The sequence below is a fragment of the Balaenoptera musculus genome, chromosome 3, assembly GCF_009873245.2.
Source record: "Balaenoptera musculus isolate JJ_BM4_2016_0621 chromosome 3, mBalMus1.pri.v3, whole genome shotgun sequence".
In the NCBI taxonomy this organism is placed as follows: Eukaryota; Metazoa; Chordata; class Mammalia; order Artiodactyla; family Balaenopteridae; genus Balaenoptera; species Balaenoptera musculus.
This window is the reverse complement of record NC_045787.1, coordinates 167614239-167634449: the sequence shown is the minus strand read 5'-3', so window position 1 is coordinate 167634449 and position 20211 is coordinate 167614239. Positions and strand designations below refer to the sequence as shown.

Below are 20211 nucleotides of genomic sequence, written 5' to 3'. Positions count from 1 at the left end.
CTGACAAATGGCCAGGCAGACGTCTCCCAGAGGACAATGGCGCTGTCAAAGCATTCAATAAATATTTATTACAATTAAAACACCATACCCATACCTCCAACCCATTGCCCACCACCACGGTCCAGAGAGAGGGAGGGATTGACTGAGAATTTGTAAACACATCCAATTCTGGCTACCTCGAGGGCCAGAAAGTCATGTGGTCAATTTTCCCGGCAGTGTCCTGAAAGTAGCAAACGACCTCATGTTCCACTGACCCCTGGAGATGGGGAATCAAGGCCGAGGTCATCAAGTCCAGTCACTTGGTCATTCCGTTTCCGGCGTCTTGTCCTCGGGCGCCTGCATCCCTCTCTGGTTCCACATGTGGTTGTTGAGTCCCAGTTGTACCATCTGCGCATGGTGTATGATGAGGGGCTGCAGCCCCTGAGAGTGCACGGGTGAAGTCTGTGGGAAGTCCGGGGGCTGCGGGAAGGCCTGGGGCTGCGGGAAAGCCACCGGGGGCTGCGGGAAGGCCGGTGGGGGCATGCCCGCCAGCCAAGGAGGCAGGAGCGGCGGCTGATGGCCCGGCCGCGTGGGAAAGGGTGGTGGTGGGGCTCCCAGGGTCCCCGGTCCCCCAAAGGGCATCTGAGGCACAGAAGGCAGCTGAGTCTCAAATGGCATGTAGTTCCCGAAAGCTACCTGGAGCTTCTCCATCTGCGTCTGGTACGACAGGTAGTTATGGAGGTAAGCCGAGTGCGCGGCACTCCACGCGGCTGCCTGCTGCCACTCACCCTCCAGGTGTTTGCTCTGCTCCTGCAGGGCCCGGATATCCTGTTCCTTCCTCCACTTGGCCTTGCGGGCCCGCAGCTTCTGGGACTTGAAGGTGTTGGCCACCCTCTTCGCGAAGATCGGGGAGTGCTCGTCCAGCCACACCAGGGCGTTGAGCAGGCTGGTCGTGCTGGGGCTGAGCTGGGTCAGGGAACTCTCCAGGGGCAGGAAGGGGATCACGCAATCCTGCCACCCGTGCCGCGTGAGGCTGCTCATCAGAGACTGGTTCGCCTGGTGCTGGCTCAGCCGGCAGTCGAAGTTGGAGGTGAGCAACAGGATGGTGAAGGCCGAGTGGTCTAAGGCGTCCTGCAGGCAGTGCAGCTCGCCGCGCCCTGGCACCTGGAAATCTTCGCAGAACGTGGCGCCGTCGCGCACGCCCAGGGCCTCCAGCCTCTCGCGCACGCGCAGCGCGATGTGCTCGTCAGCGCCAGCGTGCAGCACCACAAAGTTATAGAATTTCTGCTCTGGCGACTCCAGCTCAGGAGGAGGGGGCCCCGGCTTCGAGACGGTAGGGTGAGCCTTAGGAGGGGTCGATGGAGACGAAAAGGGAGGGGACGTTTTGGGGGTCGATGGAGTCGGTGGGCGTGGCTGAGCCGACGGGTAAGTGGTGTCTTCCTCTGAAAGTTGGATTGGCGACTGATCCGCGACAGGGCAGGCGTTTCTGGAAGGCGAGGGGAGAGATTTGGGAGCTGCTGGCACATCCGTGCACTCCACCGGGTGGCGAGTGCTGGTTTTCGGAGCTTCCGGGGGGTCGTGCAGGCTGGTGGGGCATGCATCTGCGGCCACCTCGGGAAGCCTGGGGGCTGGGCTGTTTGGCCGCGCCGGGGGCCTGGCAGCCTCCACTGATGGGGGCCAGCTCATCTCCTCGGGCTCCTGGCAGCCCATAGGGGCAGGCTCGGGCACTGGGCTGGGCCGGGGCTTGTCACACAGCTTGCTGGGCCCGTGGGGGCTGTGGTGACTGCTGAGGAGGGCCATGGTGGGCGACTGGCTAATTTCCAAGTTGCTGGCCAGGGAGGCGGGGCTGCCGGTGGATCTCAGGGAATGCCCTCTGCTCCAGTCCGAAAGGTCCTCGATGGGCCGCGGATGGCTGCGGGTCCCGGAGGGTGATGCCGAGGACGGCAGGAGGCACCCCAGATCGGAGTGGAGAGTTTGGATGCCCTCCAGGTCCCTAAGGACCTCCCATCCGCACCGGTCTCGTGCCTCTTCCTGGAGCTCCCCCAGCTGGGGGTCGTCCCTGGACCTGAAAGCACGGATGGCTGCGCGGTAGGCCTCCTCCCGCATTGGCGCTGGACACAGCCTCTCCTCGGCAAGAAGGTGGTACAGCCTGGCAACGGCCCGGGACACGTCTGGGGGCTCCTCTGGGGCCTCAGTGCTGTCCACACCAGCCCACTGGCGGGCCACCAGCTTCGCCACAGCGTCTGCCTTCAGGGCCTCCAGGGAGATCCTGGCCTCGGTCTCCTGGCCCAGCTTTAGGAGCACCATGGCATGCAGGAGGTCCGCCCCCCGGCAGCCTGGCCGCAGGGTCTTCAGTTTGTGCTTAAGATACAAGAGCTTATCCTGGCCCGCCGCGCCTAGAATGTCAAAGGCGCCAGAAAGGGACGGGCCTGTGCTGGCCATGGGCGCAGGTGGGTGTGGCCTCCGGCGGCGTGAGAAACACTGGGTGATGAAGTCATGTTCCACACGCCGCCCCCCCGCGCTGCAGGCCCGGTGTCCCTACCTGCTCACGGGTACTAGGTCCCCTGGGGGCTGCAGAGCAGACCTGTGAAGCAGAAAGATATGGTTATCACCAAAAAGGGGGCTCTGGGAGGCGGCCCAGACAACCCCCCACCCCATGCCTTCAAAACCCACCAGACCTATCACCAGACCTTGACCTTGGGCAAGACTTCTCACCTCCACCACCTTCCCTCTCCTCCTCTGCAAGAGGACAGCAGAGGCGCCTGCCTGCTGTCACCCAGCGGGTAGCTGCTACTATTTTCCCCATTCACAGAGGAAGAAGGTGAGCCAGAGAAGTGAAGTCATTTGCCCCAAGTCACACAGCCGGTGATAGATCTGGGATTTGTTTGTTTGTTTGTTTGCTTTGTCCAAAAGGCATGCGGGATCTTAGTTCCCCAACCAGGGATCAAACCTGCACCCCCTGCAGTGGAAGCATAGAGTCCTAACCACTGGACCGCCAGGGAATTCCCAGAGCTGGGATTTGAGCCCAAGCTGTCTGGCTCTAGAGGCTGAGGCTATGTGCGTAACCACAAGACTATACTGCCTATAAGGATGATAATAAGCCCACTTATGGGATTGTTTCAGGGAGCTGAGTTGCGTTAACGTATGGAAAGCTCTGAGCCCAATGACTGGAAGTCACTCAGGAAGGGTCAGCCTCCTAGATGGCCCCCAGTGACGCCACATCCTGGTATTCAAGCCTTGGGTGGTCCTTCCAACGTTGTCCCAGAGTTCTGTGAGATCGATAGAATATGGCAGAAGTGATAGGGTGTCACCTGTGACATTAGGTTATAAAAGACACTGGCTTCCTTCTTAGTCACTCTCTCTGTCACTCTGTCGGGGGTAAACCATGATGTGAATAGCCCTCTGGAAAGGCCCACGAGGGGAGGAACTGAGGCTTCCCACCTCCAGCCACATGGGGGCGCCAATCTCAGACTCCAGCCCCAGTTAAGCCTTCAGATGAGGCAGCCCCGGCAGACAGCCTAACTGCAGCCTCATCAGAGACCTAGAGCCAGAACCACCCAGCTCATCTGCCACCAGATTCCTGATGTTCAGAAACTATATGAGATAATAAATGTTTGTTGTTTTGAAGCCACGAAGTTCTGGGGTAATTTGTTCCGCAGCAATAGCTAACTGATACAGGTCGCGTTATTACTATGATGAGTTAACCATGAGCGAGGGCCAGATCTATGCCTAACACTGCTGCTAAGCCCTTTGGAGGCTCTTTCCTCTTCTCTCCATTTCTTGAAAAATGCCAAGCTGGTTCCCACTTCAGGATCTTTGCATGCACTGTTCCCTCTGCTTGGAGCACCTTACCCTAGACCTTTGCCTGGGTGACCTGAAGCTCATCCTTAGCCCCCAGGTACAATGGTGCAACCTCAGGGAGCCCTCCATGCTCACCCCGGTTCTCTATCCCAGTCTATCTCTCCATGTACCCCCACAACAGAATTGGCCACTGGGTGACCTTTTCCTGTGTGTTAAACCTTCCACATCTGTCTGCCTCCCAGTCACCGGGGGCATCAAAGGGTGAGGGTTTGTGGAACCACACAGCAGGTACCTAACAAATACTTGTTGAATGAATGAATCAATGTATGAATAGGGCCAGCAATATTTCCTTCCAATACTGTCGATAAGAAAACAGGCACAGGGCTTCTCTGGTAGCACAGTGGTTAAGAATCCGCCTGCCAATGCAGGGGACACGGGTTTGAGCCCTGGTCTGGGAAGGTCCCACATGCCGCGGAGCAACTAAGCCCGTGCGCCACAACTACTGAGCCTGACCTCTAGAGCCCACGAGCCACAACTACTGAGCCGCGTGCCACAATTACTGAAGCCCGCGTGCCTAGAGCCTGTGCTCCGCAACAAGAGAAGCCGCCACAATGAGAAGCCTGCGCACCACAATGAAGAGTAGCCCCCGCTCGCCACAACTAGAGAAAGCCCGTGTGCAGCAACAAAGACCCAACACAGCCAAAAATAAATAAATTAAATAAATAAAAATTTTTAAAAATGCTTAAAAAAAAAAAGAAAACAGGAACAAGGATGTCCACTCTCGCCACTTTTATTCAACATAGTTTTGGAAGTCCTAGCCACGGTAATCAGAGAAGAAAAAGAAATAAAAGGAATCCAAATTGGAAAAGAAGAAGTAAAACTGTCACTGTTTGCAGCTGACATGATACTATACATAGAAAATCCTAAAGATGCTACCAGAAAACTACTAGAGCTCATCAATGAATTCAGTAAAGTTGCAGGATATGAAATTAATACACAGAAATGTTTCATTCCTATACACTAACAACGAAATATCAGAAAGAGAAATAAAGGAAACAATCCCTTTTACAATCACATCAAAAAAATAAAATACCTAGGAATAAATCTACCTAATGAGACAAAAGACCTGTACTCAGAAAACTATAAGATACTGATGAAAGAAATCAAAGATGACACAAACAGATGGAGAGATATACACCATGTTCTTGGACTGGAAGAATCAATATTATCAAAATGACTATACTACTCAAAGCAGTCTACAGATTCAATGCAATCTCTGTCAAATTACCAATGGCATTTTTCACAGAATTAGAACAAAAAATTTTACAATTTGTATAGACACAAAAGACCCCAAATAGCCAAAGCAATCTTGAGGAAGAAAAATGGAGCTGGAGGAATCAGGCTCCCTGACTTCAGACTATACTACAAAGCTACAATCATCAAAACAGTATGGTACTAGCACAAAAACTGAAATAGATATCAATGGAACAGGATAGAAAGCCCAGAGATAAACCCACGCACCTATGGTCAACTAATCCATGACAAAGGAGGTAAGACTATACAATGGAGAAAAGACAGGCTCTTCAATAAGTGGTGCTGGGAAAACTGGACAGCTACATGTAAAAGAATGAAATTAGGGGACTTCCCTGGTGGCGCAGTGGTTAAGGATCCACCTGCCAATGCAGGGGACATGGGTTCGAGCCCTGGTCCGGGAAGATCCCACATGCCGTGGAGCAGCTAAGCCCGTGTGCCAAAACTATGGAGCCTGAGCTCTAGAGAGCCCATGAGCCACAACTACTGAGCCTGCATGCCACAACTACTGAAGCCCACATGCCTGAAGCCCATGCTCCACAACAAGAGAAGCCACTGCAATGAGAAGCCCACCCACTGCAATGAAGAGTAGCCCCCGCTCGCCGCAACTAGAGAAAGCCCACGCACAGCAACGATGATTCAACCCAGCCAAAAATAACTAACTAAATTAAAACAAACAAACAAAAAAACCCAATCCCTTAAAAAAATAAAATAAAATAAACTCAAAATGGATTAAAGACCTAAATGTAAGGCCGCACACTATAAAACTCTTAGAGGAAAACACAGGCAGAACACTCTTTGACATAAATCGCAGCAAGATCTTTTTTGATCCACTTCCTAGAGTAATGAAAATAAAAACAAAAATAAACAAAAGGGACCTAACTAAACTCAAAAGCTTTTGCACAGCAAAGGAAACCATAAACAAAACCAAAAGACAACCCACAGAATGGGAGAAAATATTTGCAAACGAAGCAACCCACAAGGGATTAATCTCCAAAATATACAAACAGCTCATGCAGCTCAATAACAAAAAAAACAAACAATCCAATCCAAAAAATGGGCGGAAGATCTAAATAGACATTTCTCCAAAGAAGACATACAGATGGCCAAAAAGCACATGAAAAGATGCTCAACATCACTAATTACTAGAGAAATGCAAATCAAAACTACAATGAAGTATCACCTCACACCAGTCAGAATGGCCATCATCAAAAAATCTACAAACAATAAATGCTGGAGAAGGTGTGGAGAAGAAGGGAACCCTCCTACACTGTTGGTGGGAATGTAAATTGGTACAGCCACTATGGAGAACAGTATGGACGTTCTTTAAAAACTAAAAAGAGAGCTACCATATGATCCAGTAATTCCACTCCTGAGCATATACCTGGAGAAAACCATAATTTGAAAAGACACATGCACCCCAATATTCATTGCAGCACTGCTTACAATAGCTAGGACATGGAAGCAACCTAAATGTCCATCAACAGAGGAATGGATAAAGATGTGGTACATATATATATAACGGACTATTACTCAGCCATAAAAAAGAATGAAATAATGCCATCTGCAGCAACATGGATGGACCCAGAGATTGTCATAGTGAGTGAAGTAAGTCAAACAGAGAAGGACAAATACCATATCATATCACTTATACGTGGAATCTAAAAAAATGGTACAAATGAACTTATTTACAAAACAGAAATAGAGTTACAGATGTAGAAAACAATCTTATGGTTATCGGGGGGAAAGGCGGGGAGGGATAAATTGGGATACTGGGATTGACATATACACACTACTATATATAAAATAGGTAACTAATCAGGACCTACTGTATAGCACAGGGAACTCTACTCGGTACTTTGTAATGACCTATATGGGGAAAGAATCTTAAAAAGAGTGGATATATGTATATGTATAACTGATTCACTTTGCTGTACAGCACAAACTAACACAATATTGTAAATCAACTCTACTCCAATAAAAATTTAAAAGAAAGAAAGAAAACACACACAGAGAAAAGGTCTTTCCCAAGGACACAGAACAAAGACACCATGGAGAGCGTCCCAAACCCCTGAATTTAAATCCCCAGGCGCTCAATTTATGTCACATTCAGACTTAGAAAAAGCATAGCCTCACGTCCAGTCCAAGGGGCCAAGAACACTTTCTCTGCCCCTCATCTAGGCCTACTGCCTGTTCCCCGCTGGTGCCCACGTTGGGACCCGCCAAACCCCCAAGACAAGAACAGTGCATCTGCACCACGGACAACTCTATCCCCCCAGGGGACACATGGCGACATCTGGGGACATTTCTGTTGTCACGACTGCGTGGAAAAGTGCTCCTGGCATGGAGTGGGTGGGGTCCAGGATGCAGCTCAACATCCCACAGTGCCCAGGACAGCCCTCCAAGAGAATGACCCAGCCCCAGATGTTGCTAAGCGCTGACGTTGAGGATCCCTGGTCTAGATGAAGAGCTGATTCATCCATCAACCCCCCTTGCTGATAAATCACAGACGTCACTGTACAAATGACTCAGCTTTTTTTTTTTTTTAATTTATTCTGAGCGGATGTCAAATGGCCCAGGACCAAGGTCGAAGGTTCCAGAGGTGTGACGGGGATGTGACCGAGCAGAGTGGGCAGAAGAGAAGTGGCCGAGAAGCGTCAGAGAGAGAGGTGGTGCCGGGCGGGTGGCGGGGGTGGGGGCAGAGCGGGGGGCGCGGAGGAAGGACGCAAGGAGATGAGCGGCTGTCAGGCGGTTTCGAAAATGGAAGCGGCCTGACGTACTGAAATGCTGATAGGGACGGGGAAATAGCAGAGACCCCAGAATGGAGCTGACTTCCTAATATGGGGGGACAAATGATCGGCGGATACATGAGTGAAATTCATGGTATATCACAGTATAAATGCCGCGGAGAAACAAGGAGGGAAGGAGAGTCATGAACTCCAAGAATGGGGGGGGAGGGGTGCAGTTTTTTGGGGTTTTTTTTTGTTTTGTTTATTTATTTGGTTGTGCCGGGTCTTAGTTACGGCACGTGGGCTCCTCAGTTGTGGCACGTGAACTTCCAGTTGCGGCATGCATGTGGGATCTAGTTCCCTGACCAGGGATGGAACCCCGGGCCCCCCTGCACTGGGAGTGTGGAGTCCCAGCCACTGTGCCACCAGGGAAGTCCCTGTGTGCAGTTTTAAACAACATAGTTTAGGAAGGTCTTGATGACAAGAGAGATTTCGACAGGACATAAACGTGGGGAGAGAGCGGGGACATCTGAAGGAAGAGAGATCCAGGCAGAGGAAACAGCCCGTGCAAAGGCCCTGGGGCAGGACCATGCCTGGTGTGTTGGAGGAACAGCGAGAAGGCCTGTGTGTCTGGAGCAGAGTGAGCGAGGGGGAGAGAGGGAGGAGGGGAGGGCAGGGAGGGGACAGGGCAGGTCGTGCAGGAACTTGTGGGCCTGAGTAGGGGGAAAGGGGGGCACTTGGGCTTTTACCTGAAAACCTAGAACCACCTCGACCTGTCTAAATGCCGTGGTCTTGCCTCATGTGTGCTGCCAAGAAGGAAAATGGGCTCAGTGGGACCACATCTGCTAACTTTTCAAGAGAAGCCAGAAACGCAGATTTTCAGGAATCTGCTCAGTTGTGTCAAGTTAGCAATCGATTCAAATGTTTTAAAGAGACCTTGTGAGCTTAAAAGAAAAAAAAAAAAAGCCAATGTGCCATCCACAGAGTAAAAACTCTGAACATATTTGTTGCAAATAATAAATAAAGGAAGTGTGTGAAGAGGCGAAAGTTATACATATACAGCATTCATTCATTCATTCAAGAAGTAATTTTCCAGCATCTGCCATGTCTTGGACACTGAATGTATCAGGACAGAGAGAAGACTAAAACAGGAATACTCTTCCCTCTTGGAGCTGACAGTCCCATGGGTATATAAATTGTATACAATATAATATTATTATATATAATATATGGCAAAAGCAAAGCAACAAAACAAATTCCATCCACTACAGTGAAGCTTGACATTTCCATGTTTCATTTGTAAAGAGTCAGTACTAAAGTCGTAACTATAAAAAGAAGGAAGATAATTATTGCTTAAGTGCTTCCTTAGTTCCTGAATTATTTTTCCACAAAGAAAGACTAAATATGAGCCATATATTACTGCAGAGAAGAGTTCCTTTTTTCTTTTCATAAACTTTTTTGCTTCTTTCAAAAACAGATATCAATATATGGCAACTTACGGCAACAAAGTGGGTATACGTATATATAATATACAACCTAGTATATCATATCTCTTAATTGCCCCACTGGCCTTCCCGCTATCCTTCAAACTTGCCAGGCACAGTCCTGCCTCAGGGCGTTTGCACTGGCTTCTCCTTCTGCCTGGAACACTGTTTCCCCCATGTATCCCCACAGCTCACTCCCTACCTTCCTTCAGATTTTTGGTCAAGCCTGCCCTGATGACACTGTGCACAACTCCCTAGGAAGGGGTCACAAAGTATGGCCCATGGGCTGTTTTAGTAAATAAAGTTTTCTTGGAACACAGATACGCTCACTCATTTACACAGGGTCCATGGCTGCTTTGAGGCTACAATGGCAGAGCTGAGTAGCTGCCACAGACACCACGTAGCCCATAAAGATGAAAATATTCACTCTCTGGTCCTTTCCAGAGAAAAGTTTGCCAACACCTGGGCTACGAAACAGGCATATGATTTTTTTTTTTCCCCCATTCCATAGAGGGGCAAACTTAGACTGCACAGCTAACGACGGGCAGAACAGCCCTATGGCACCAATGTTTGTAACCCTAAGACCAGATGCCTGTCTCTCCGGCCCATATAATTATTACGGGGCATAACTGGCTGTTATTGGTTCAACTGGGTTCCCCCCTCACCAAGTTCAGATGTTAAAACCCTAACCCCCAGGACCTCAGGATGTGACTACATTTGGAGATGCGGTCTTTACAGAGGTAATCAAGTTAAAATGAGGTCATAAGGGTGGGGTCCTAATCCAATAAGACTGGTGTCCTTATAAGAAGGGGAGACTAGGACACAGACACCCACAGAGGGAGGATCATGTGAGGACACAGGGAGAAGACAGCTGTCTGCAAGCCAAGGAGAGAGGCCTCAGAAGGAACCAACCCTGCCGACACTTTGATCTTGGACTTCCAGCCTCCAGACTGTCAGGCAATAAATTTCTGGTTTTTAAGCCCCCCAGCCTGTGGGACTTTGTTATGGCAGCCCCAGCTCCGTGTGGCTACTGAGTACTGGAAATTTGGCTACAGCTACCGGGGAGAAAGTAAATATTAAATTTTATTCATATTTAATTCATTAAAATGGAAAAACTGGGGCAGTGTAAAAAAAAAAAATGTTCCCCCATTAAACCCAACTTTGGGGACTTCCCTGGTGGCACAGTGGATAAGTCTCCACACTCCCAATGCAGGAGGCCCAGGTTCGATCCCTGGTCAGGGAACCAGATCCCACATGCATGCCGCAACTAAGAGTTCACATGCTGCAACTAAGGAGCCCGCCTTCCACAACTAAGACCTGGTGCAACCAAATAAATAAATAGATATTTTAAAAAAAATAATTATCAAGGCTTTACCGTGTGTAAAGTACAATGCATTTATATAATTGTATGTATTAAAAAATAAATTCTGTAAGTACTATTATCTCTTTAAAAAAAAAAAAACAACTTTGTTTTGGTAGGATCAGATTTCACTTAAACTGTTAAAAATGTAGTATCTGAATTGAGATCTGAAAAAATACACACCAGATCTTGAAGCATTAGTACGAGAAAAGGTATGTAGGGCTTCCCTGGTGGCACAGTGGTTGAGAATCTGCCTGCTAATGCAGGGGACACGGGTTCGAGCCCTGGTCTGGGAAGATCTCACATGCCGCGGAGCAACTGGGCCCGTGAGCCACAACTACTGAGCCTGCGCGTCTGGAGCCTGTGCTCCGCAACAAGAGAAGCCACCGCAGTGAGAAGCCCGTGCACTGCAACAAAGAGTAGCCCCCACTCTCCGCAACTAGAGAAAGCCCTCGCACAGCAACGAAGACCCAACGCTGCCAAACAATAAATAATAAAAATAAAATAAATTAATTTAAAAAAAAATAAGAGAAAGGCAAAGTGTATAGTTTCTCCTATCTCTGATGTGAACTTGCTGTCGGCAACAAAATGGGATAAAATCGATGAAGATCAGGTGGGACCACAAGTCAGCCAAAACTTACTGAAATATCAAAACTCCCTGAAGTATCAGATATCTCCCTCTACAGCAATGACCCTCGGATCAACTGTTCTTTCCACCTCTCAGTGGCTCCTGGGAACAGCTGCGTGTATAGTAACTTAAAAAGAAAAAAAATCACTGGGAACTCTACTCAGTGCTCTGTAATGACCTATATGGGAACAGAATCTGAAAAAAGAGTGGATATATGTATATGTATAACTGATTCACTTTCCTGTACAGCAGAAACTAACACAACATTGTAAATCAACTATACTCCAATAAAAATTAATTAAAAAAAGAAAGATGGATGGACCTAGAGACTGTCATACAGAGTGAGGTAAGTCAGAGAGACAAAGACACATGTATATTAACACATATATGTGGAATCTAGAAAAATGGTACAGATGAACCTATTTGCAAAGCAGAAATAGAGACACAGATGTAGAGAATAAACGTATGGACACCCGGGGGGCAGGGCAGGTGGGATAAATTGGGAGATTGGGACTGACATACATACACTACTATGTATAAAATAGATAACTAAGGGGACTTCCCTGGTGGTCCAGTGGTTAAGACTCCACGCTCCTACTGCAGGGGGCCCGGGTTCGATCCCTGGTCGGGGAACTAAGATCCCGCATGCCACATGTCGCAGCCAAAAAAAATAAAGTTAAAAGAAATAGATAAATAACGAGAACCTACTGTATAGCACAGGGAACTCTACTCAATGCTCTGTGGTGACCTAAATGGGAAGGAAATCCAAAAAGGAAGGGATATATGTATACGGAGAGCTGATTCACTTTGCTGCACAGCAGAAACTAACACAACATTGTAAAGCAACTATACTCCAATTAAAAAAAGAGAGAAAATCAATCACATGGTGACATGCACCCTCCAATTTTTAACGAATAAAGGGCACAACTGATAAAGTGTGAAGGACGGGCATGAACGGGGCCAGACGTTAAGTTCTGCATCACGCACTGTTCACTCTGAAAATTCAAGTTCAGTACTTAGGATCTGTGTCCTATTCTGAATTCAGGTTCTAGGTCAATAAAATGGTAAAAGGAAGAAAAGTTCACCAACTCCTGCAACTACACCACGGGCAGCAGTGTGAGAAGAAAATTTGAATTAGCTGCCAACGCTGAACAGAGGCGGTGCTGTGTGAAAACTCTGGTGCTCTGGGTTCTCTTGGAATCCAGACGGTCAGCAAGAACAGAGTGGCAGCTGCCCTTGTCCTGCCCTTGGCCACAGCCTGCCCCCTTTATGGGGCACCCACCCGAAATGAGTCAGCTACAGGGCAAGAGAGAGCAGTGGGTGGGAGCATGCGCTTGGGGTTCAAATCTCAGCCGTATGCCTTGCAGGCTGTGATCTTGGATAGGCCACAAGCACATTGGTGCCTCAGTCTCCTCCTTTGTGGACTGGGTACAAGGATGAGCTCTTCCTGCGAGGACTGCCGTAGGCCGAATGAGTTAATCCGTGTAGAAATGGTACAGAGCAGTGCCTGGCACACCCTCAGTGCTCCATGAGCCTTAGGGTACCTGACGGCTGTCTGCCCCCGGCAGCACCCGAGCTGGAGGCCCCCGCAGCAGAGGTTCAGGGCTGCGCTTGTGGAAAATCTCACAGCCAGACTCAGAATCAGCCAAGCAGGGACTTCCCTGGTGGTCCAGTGGACTCCCGGGGACTTCCCGGGTGGCGCAGTGGTTAATAACCTGCCTGCCGACGCAGGGGACACGGGTTCCAGCCCTGGTCTGGGAAGAACCCACATATTGCAGAGCAACTAAGCCTGTGTACCTAGAGCCCGTGCTCTGCAACGAGAAGCCACCGCAATAAGAAGCCTGAGCACCGCAACAAAGAGTAGCCCCTGCTCACCGCAGCTACAGAAAGCCTGCGCGCAGCAACAAAGACCCAACGCAGCCATAAATAAATAAATAAATTAAATAAATAAATAAAAATTAAAAAAAAAATACGCTCCCAATGCAGGGGGCCCAGGTTCGATCCCTGGTCACGGAACTAGATCTGCGTGCTGCAACTAAAGATCCTGCGTGCCGCAGCTGAGACCCAGCGCAGCCACGTAAAGAAACATTAAACGAAAAAAAGAACCAGCCAGGCAGGCCCTCCCCTGCCTGCACTCCTGCCAAATTGCCTAAAGTCACACCGTGTTTCTGCTCCATCTCCCTGCCCACCAGCCTGAGCCCCCAACGCAGCGCCCCCTCCCCAGACACTGTGCCCTGGCATGTCCCCCGTCCACTCCATCTGCCCTGCCCAGCGGCCACCCCAACCTTCCGGAAACCTGGCTTCCATTCTGCCCACCTTCCACAGCCTCCAGGGCAAAGTCCACTCTGCACCTGACAGTGGGTGCCAGGGACGGCGGGGTGGGGGCGGGGGAGCACCCACCGGGGTAAGGGACCCGGCTCTGCCACCTCTCAGCTGGTGGAGCCTGTCTTCTCAGTCTGTTTCCTCGTGTGTAAAACCAGCAGGAGAGTGGCCCTCGTCCGGAGCGAGAGTTCAGGATAACAATATAAGAAACCGTACAAATCAGAACTAAATACTGGCAGAATCTCTTTTTTCTCTTCTTTCTTATTTGTTCACCAAATCTGGAATCTGCCTGCCCCCTCCTCTCCTGTCTACACTCTTGGGCAATCTCTTCACGCACAGAGGGAATATTAATTGAGCACCTACTGTGTGCCAAGAGTTATTGTAGGTGCTGCTGCAGACCCCCGGCCCTCTTGGAGCTCACAGTCTAGTTGGGGGAGACCCGGGATGAATGAGAAAGTAGTTCATTGCAGAGAACGGAAAGAGCCATCAAGAAAATGAGCCGGATGGAGCTGGGGGAATCAGGCTCCCTGACTTCAGACTATATTACAAAGCTACAGTAATCAAGACAGTTTGGTACTGGCACAAAAACAGAAATATAGATCAATGGAACAGGATAGAAAGCCCAGAGATAAACCCACGCACATATGGTCACCTTATCTTTGATAAAGGAGGCAAGCATATACAGTGGAGAAAAGACAGCCTCTTCAATAAGTGGTGCTGGGAAAATTGGACAGGTACATGTAAAAGTATGAAATTAGAACACTCCCTGACACCATGCACAAAAATAAACTCAAAATGGATTAAAGACCTAAGTGTAAGACCAGACACTATCAAACTCTTAGAGGAAAACATAGGCAGAACACTCTATGACATACATCACAGCAAGATTCTTTTTGACCCAGCTCCCAGAGCAATGGAAATAAGAACACAAATAAACAAATGGGACCTAATGAAACTTAAAAGCTTTTGCACAGCAAAGGAAACCATAAACAAGACCAAAAGACAACCATCAGAATGGGAGAAAATATTTGCGAATGAAGCAACTGACAAAGGATTAATCTCCAAGATTTACAAGCAGCTCATGCAGCTCAATAACAAAAAAACGAACAACCCAATCCAAAAATGGGCAGAAGACCTAAATAGACATTTCTCCAAAGAAGATATACAGATGGCCTACAGACACATGAAAAAATGCTCAACATCATTAATCATTAGAGAAATGCAAATCAAAACTACAATGAGATATCATCTCACACCGGTCAGAATGGCCATCATCAAAAAATCTAGAAACAATAAATGCTGGAGAGGGTGTGGAGGAAAGGGAACTCTCTTGCACTGTTGGTGGGAATGTAAATTGATACAGCCACTATGGAGAACAGTATGGAGGTTCCTTAAAAAACTACAAATAGAACTACCATACGATCCAGCAATCCCACTACTGGGCATATACCCTGAGAAAACCATAGTTCAAAAAGAGTCATGTACCAAAATGTTCATTGCAGCTCTATTTACAATAGCCAGGACATGGAAGCAACCTAAATGTCCATCGACAGATGAATGGATAAAGAAGATGTGGCACATATATACAATGGAATATTACTCAGCCATAAAAAGAAATGAAATGGAGGTATTTGTAATGAGGTGGATGGAGTTAGAGTCTGTCATACAGAGTGAAGTAAGTCAGAAAGAGAAAAACAAATACAGTATGCTAACACATATATACGGAATCTAAGGAAAAAAAAAAAAAAAAAAAAAGGCCATGAAGAACCTAGTGGCAAGACGGGAATAAAGACACAGACCTACTAGAGAATGGACTTGAGGATATGGGGAGGGGGTGGGGTGAGATGTGACAGGGTGAGAGAGTGTCATGGACATAGATACACTACCAAATGTAAAATAGATAGCTAGTGGGAAGCAGCCGCATAGCACAGGGAGATCAGCTCGGTGCTTTGTGACCACCTAGAGGGGTGGGATGGGGAGGGTGGGAGGGAGGGAGATGCAAGAGGGAAGAGATATGGGAACATATTGTATATGTATAACTGATTAACTTTGTTATAAAGCAGAAGCTAACACACCATTGTAAGGCAATTATACTTCAATAAAGATGTTTAAAAAAAAAAAAAAAGAAAATGAGCCGGGGATTCCCTGGTGGCGCAGTGGTTGAGAATCTGCCTGCCAATGCAGGGGACACGGGTTCGAGCCCTGGTCTGGGAAGATCCCACATGCCGCGGAGCAACTGGGCCCATGAGCCACAACTACCGAGCCTGCGCGTCTGGAGCCTGTGCTCCGCAACAAGAGAGGCCGCGATAGTGAGAGGCCCGCGCACCGCGATGAAGAGTGGCCCCCGCTTGCCGCAACTAGAGAAAGCCCTCGCACAGCAACGAAGACCCAACACAACCATAAATAAATAAATAAATAAATTTAAAAAAAAAAGAAAATGAGCCAGGGTTGGGGAGGAAGGCAAGGACTGGGGGAAAGGCTGCCAAGAACTGGAGATCAAGGGAGACCTCTGGGAGGAAGTGACACACGGGAGCTGAGACCTGAAGGAGGTGAGGGAGCAACTCAGGTGCAGATCTGGGGGAAGAGAGTTTCCGGCCGTGGGCACAGCATGTCCAAAGGTCCTGGGGCGGGACTGGACCTGATGTGTTGGAGGAACAGCGAGGAGGCACGTGTCTGGAGCAGAGTGAGCGAGGGGGAGAGAGGGAGGAGGGGAAGGCAGGGAGGGGACGGGGCAGGTCGGGCAGGGCCTTGTGAGATGGAGGAGGGAGCCCTGGAGAGCTACATGCAGAGCTGGGAGGGGACCTAACTCAGGTGCTCACAGGTGCCCTCTGGCTACTTCAGCGAGGACAGATTCAGGGGTGGGGTGGTGAGGGCAGGAGAGAGGGTGGGGAGGGGACATGGGTGGAGGTGACCATTGGCTCAAGCAAGCAATGATGGAATCCAGACCAGGTGGTGATCTCCAGGAAGGATCTCTGGAGACCAGCACACAGTAGGTATACTTACATAAATAAATAAGTATACCTTATAAATAAATACTTATTGGCTGAATAAATCAGTGAGTGGACAGAGCAGTGCCTGGCACACAGTAGGCACCCAATAAATGTTTTCTGTTTGAATCCTCCCTCCCCAAGAAGACAGCCTAATCGGCTCCTACCAGGACTGGCACATAGTAGGGGCACACTTCACTCCTTTCGGTTAATTAAGAAATGTTGCAGGGGACTTCCCTGGTGGTCCAGTGGCTGAGACGCCACGCTCCCAACGCAGGGGGCCCAGGTTCCATCCCTAGTCAGGGAACTAGATCCCACATGCATGCCACAACTAACAGTTCTCATGCCACAACTAAAGATCCCGCACGCCGCAACAAAGATCCCACGTGCTGCAACTAAGACCCAGGGCAGCCAAATAAATATTTTTTAAAAAATAAGTGTTTACTGAGCACCTACTATGTGCCGGGCACTGTGCAAAGCAAAGGACAACGCTGCGAGTTAAGACTATTTTGACTGCCTGTTTACCAGTAGAAAAGGGAGGCACAGAAAGGTAGAGTGACTTGCCCGGGTAGAAAGTAAAGGGGCAGTAATGTAAACCAGGCAGCGTGGCTGCAGGGCCCCTGCCTTTATTCACTGAGCACCTACTATGTGCAGTACCCCTCCCATGCCTGGATCTGAGGTATCCTCAAGCCTGGCCAAGGTACCGGATAGCTACCCTCTGCATTTGGCACACATTACTGTGACAGGTCACACTTTTGCTCCCTGTTGCTCCATGAGGACACTATTTGGCCCCTACTGTGTGCCCAGCGTACTGAACAGTGTCTCCTGGCACACAGCAGGTGCTCCATAAATGTTTGTTGAAGAATGAATGAATGGCCCTTATTCGGAGGAGGACACAGAGGCCCAGGCAGGTTCTGGAGCCTGGGGCACCTACCAACCCTCCTCCAAACTCTGGAACCCAGACCTCAGCCTGCCTGGGTCACACTGTGGTGTCCCCTCCCCCAAACCCCTGCTTCAGCCGCAAGGAGAGGAAAGGAGCACAGGTACCCTGAAGAAGTCCTGGGCCCAGCCGAGTGGTGCCATCGGCCTGGGCAGACTTGGATCGGCTCCTGGGCAGGTACCAACCAACCCCGTTCCCCACGGGAAGGGGTGGGGAGCGGGGGGGGGGGGTTGAAGATTCCCCGAGACCCATCTCAGCTGATGGATGGGACCCGCTGAGGGAAGAGCGCTCCCCCAGTGGGAGGGGGGTCACGGAAGCCCCTGGATAAAGTGGGGATTCGGGGCCCTGGAGGAGCTGGGGGAGCGGCAGTGGGGGGTGGCGATCACCGGGAAGGAAGAACAGGGGCTGGGGCAGAGAGAGCGCCCCGTTTGGGGAAGAAATCAGAAACTCGGAGGAGGAAAGCGGTATTGGAAGGTAGTACGTCATGTTGGGGAGGATTCAGGGTGTTGGGGAAGAGTTGGGGGGGTGGGGAGGACTTGGGTCAGGGAGGGGAGTTGGAGCATTGGGGGGCGGTGAGCACTGAACACGCGGCGCAAGGACGTCCAAAGCACCCAGTGCGGGGCAGCTGGCTTCGAACCCTGGCGAGGGGCGCGGGCAGCCGGGCCCCCTGCAGGCCTGCGGGGGTCCCCTGCCCCTCCCCAGCCGGCCCTCGCCCCTTCCTCACCTACCAGGGATCCGGGGGCGGCTGGCCGCGCCGCTCGTGTCCTCGGGGCTGGGGCTGGTGGCCGGACGGCCTAGTGGCGGTGCCAGGGGATGGCAGAGCGCGAAGGGCGCGCTGGTGGCTCCAGGCGCACGGCCTCCGACCGCCCCTTCCGCGTCCGGAGGGGAGGGAGGAAGGAGGTGAGATCACGCTTTCCGAGCGGGACCGGGAAAGTCCCTGAGACGCCCCGAGCGACGCCCTCTGTCCCTCCGCCGGCTGCCACTTAGGGGACGTTTTGGCACCTCCGGGGTGCCCGGGCGCTGGGGACCACAACGGGGGTCAAGGGTGACAACAGCCCTCGGGAGCCCACCGTCTAGTGAGAAAGAACTACAGTGTTTAAATTAATCTCAATTAGTAATTAATGTTTTCCAGGACACCGAACAGAGGGGATGGGATAATTGGGTGGGACGGGGGTGGGAATCATGGCCACCCTGGAGGGATTTGGGGACGCCCATGTGGTTGGAAAAGGGACAGTAAGATGGCATACCTTTCTGGCCGCGCAGTGCAGCTTGCAGGATCTTAGTTCCCCCACCAGGGATTGAACCTGGGCCCTCCGCAGTGAAAGCACGGAGTCCTAATCACTGGACCGCGAGGGAATTCCCAAGATGGCATATCTTGAAGCTGCAAACATGACGTTTTAAAATTCACAGGGAGCAGAACTAACTAAAGCCTGTAACTAAAAAATAAAAATATATATAAAATAAAATTCACAGGGGTCCTGAACCCAGGGCTTACATATCTATTGGGCATAGTTAAATCACGGTGCTCAGAGCCCGTCATACTTCTGGGACCCAAGAAAATGTTTTCATTTCTCTTAAAATCAGAAAGGAAAAAAAAAAAAAAGGAAAATGAATATAATCCAGCCTGAATTATGTGTGTCTTTATACCAACACAGTTGTAAAATGTAATTTAATTTTTTTTTTAGTTGAGGAAGAGGCCCACAAAAGCCATAAATAATATACCTTTGGTTGGGCCCCTTTGTCACCCGGAACCTCTTGTCAAAATACCATTTGCTATAGCAAACAAACTTCTGGTTACCAAAAGGGAAGGGGGTGGGGGGAGGGATAAATTAGGAGTCTGGGGTTAACAGATACACACTACTATATATAAAATAGATGGCCAGGTCTTCCCTGGTGGTCCAGTTGCTAAGACTCCGTGCTCCCAATGCAGGGGACCCCGGTTCGATCCCTGGTCTGGGAATTAGATCCCACATGCTGCAACGAAAGATCCTGCACGTGGTGATGAAGATCCCGTGTGCCGCAACTAAGATCTGGAGGAGCAAAATAAATATTTTTAAAAATAATAAAATAGGGGCTTCCCTGGTGGCGCAGTGGTTAAGAGTCTGCCTGCCAATGCAGGGGACACAGGTTCGAGCCCTGGTCTGGGAAGATCCCACATGCCGCGGAGCAACTAGGCCCGTGAGCCACAACTACTGAGCCTGCGCGTCTGGAGGCTGCGACAGTGAGAGGCCCGCGCACCGCGATGAAGAGTGGCCCCCACTTGCCGCAACTGGAGAAAGCCCTCGCACAGAAACGAAGACCCAACACAGCCAAAAATAAATAAATAAATAAATAAAATTAAAAAAAAAAAAAAAAAAAAAACTTATTTAAAAAAAAAAAATAATAATAATAATAAAATAGATAACCAACAAAGTCCTACTGTATAGCACAGGGAACTATATTCAATATCCTGTAATAACCTATAATGGAAAAGGATCTGAAAAAAAAATATATATATATATATAAAACTGAATCAGTTTGCTGTACACCTGAAACTAACATGACATTGTAAATCAACGATACTTCAATTAAAAAAAAATACCATTTGTTAGATGCATCAAGCCCAATATAGGAGGTTACAGGGAAGTCCATTATGTTGAAATATACTTATTAAAAATTTCTTTAACAACT

At 49.4% G+C, this 20211-nt stretch overlaps 1 protein-coding gene across 2 annotated transcripts; it reads right to left on the bottom strand.

The window, feature by feature from the left end:
• Positions 1–48: 48 nt before the first annotated feature.
• Positions 49–18403, bottom strand: TICAM1 (toll like receptor adaptor molecule 1). 2 transcript variants are annotated; one of them, XM_036848001.1, is made up of 2 exons: positions 18266–18403; positions 49–2563 (listed from the first exon to the last, which is right to left on the bottom strand). In XM_036848001.1, exon 2 carries the CDS (start codon positions 2419–2421, stop codon positions 304–306), a length of 2118 nt encoding a protein of 705 aa, XP_036703896.1. In that variant the 5' UTR covers positions 2422–2563; positions 18266–18403; the 3' UTR covers positions 49–303. The 2 variants fall into 2 exon arrangements, with proteins under 2 accessions (XP_036703896.1, XP_036703895.1); XM_036848000.1 differs by having other exon boundaries at positions 18270–18403.
• Positions 18404–20211: the final 1808 nt, after the last annotated feature.

Excerpts from the sequence above, each read along its gene's own strand:
- TICAM1 (XM_036848001.1), bottom strand. The coding sequence starts at position 2,421 with ATGGCCAGCACAGGCCCGTCCCTTTCTGGCGCCTTTGACATTCTAGGC.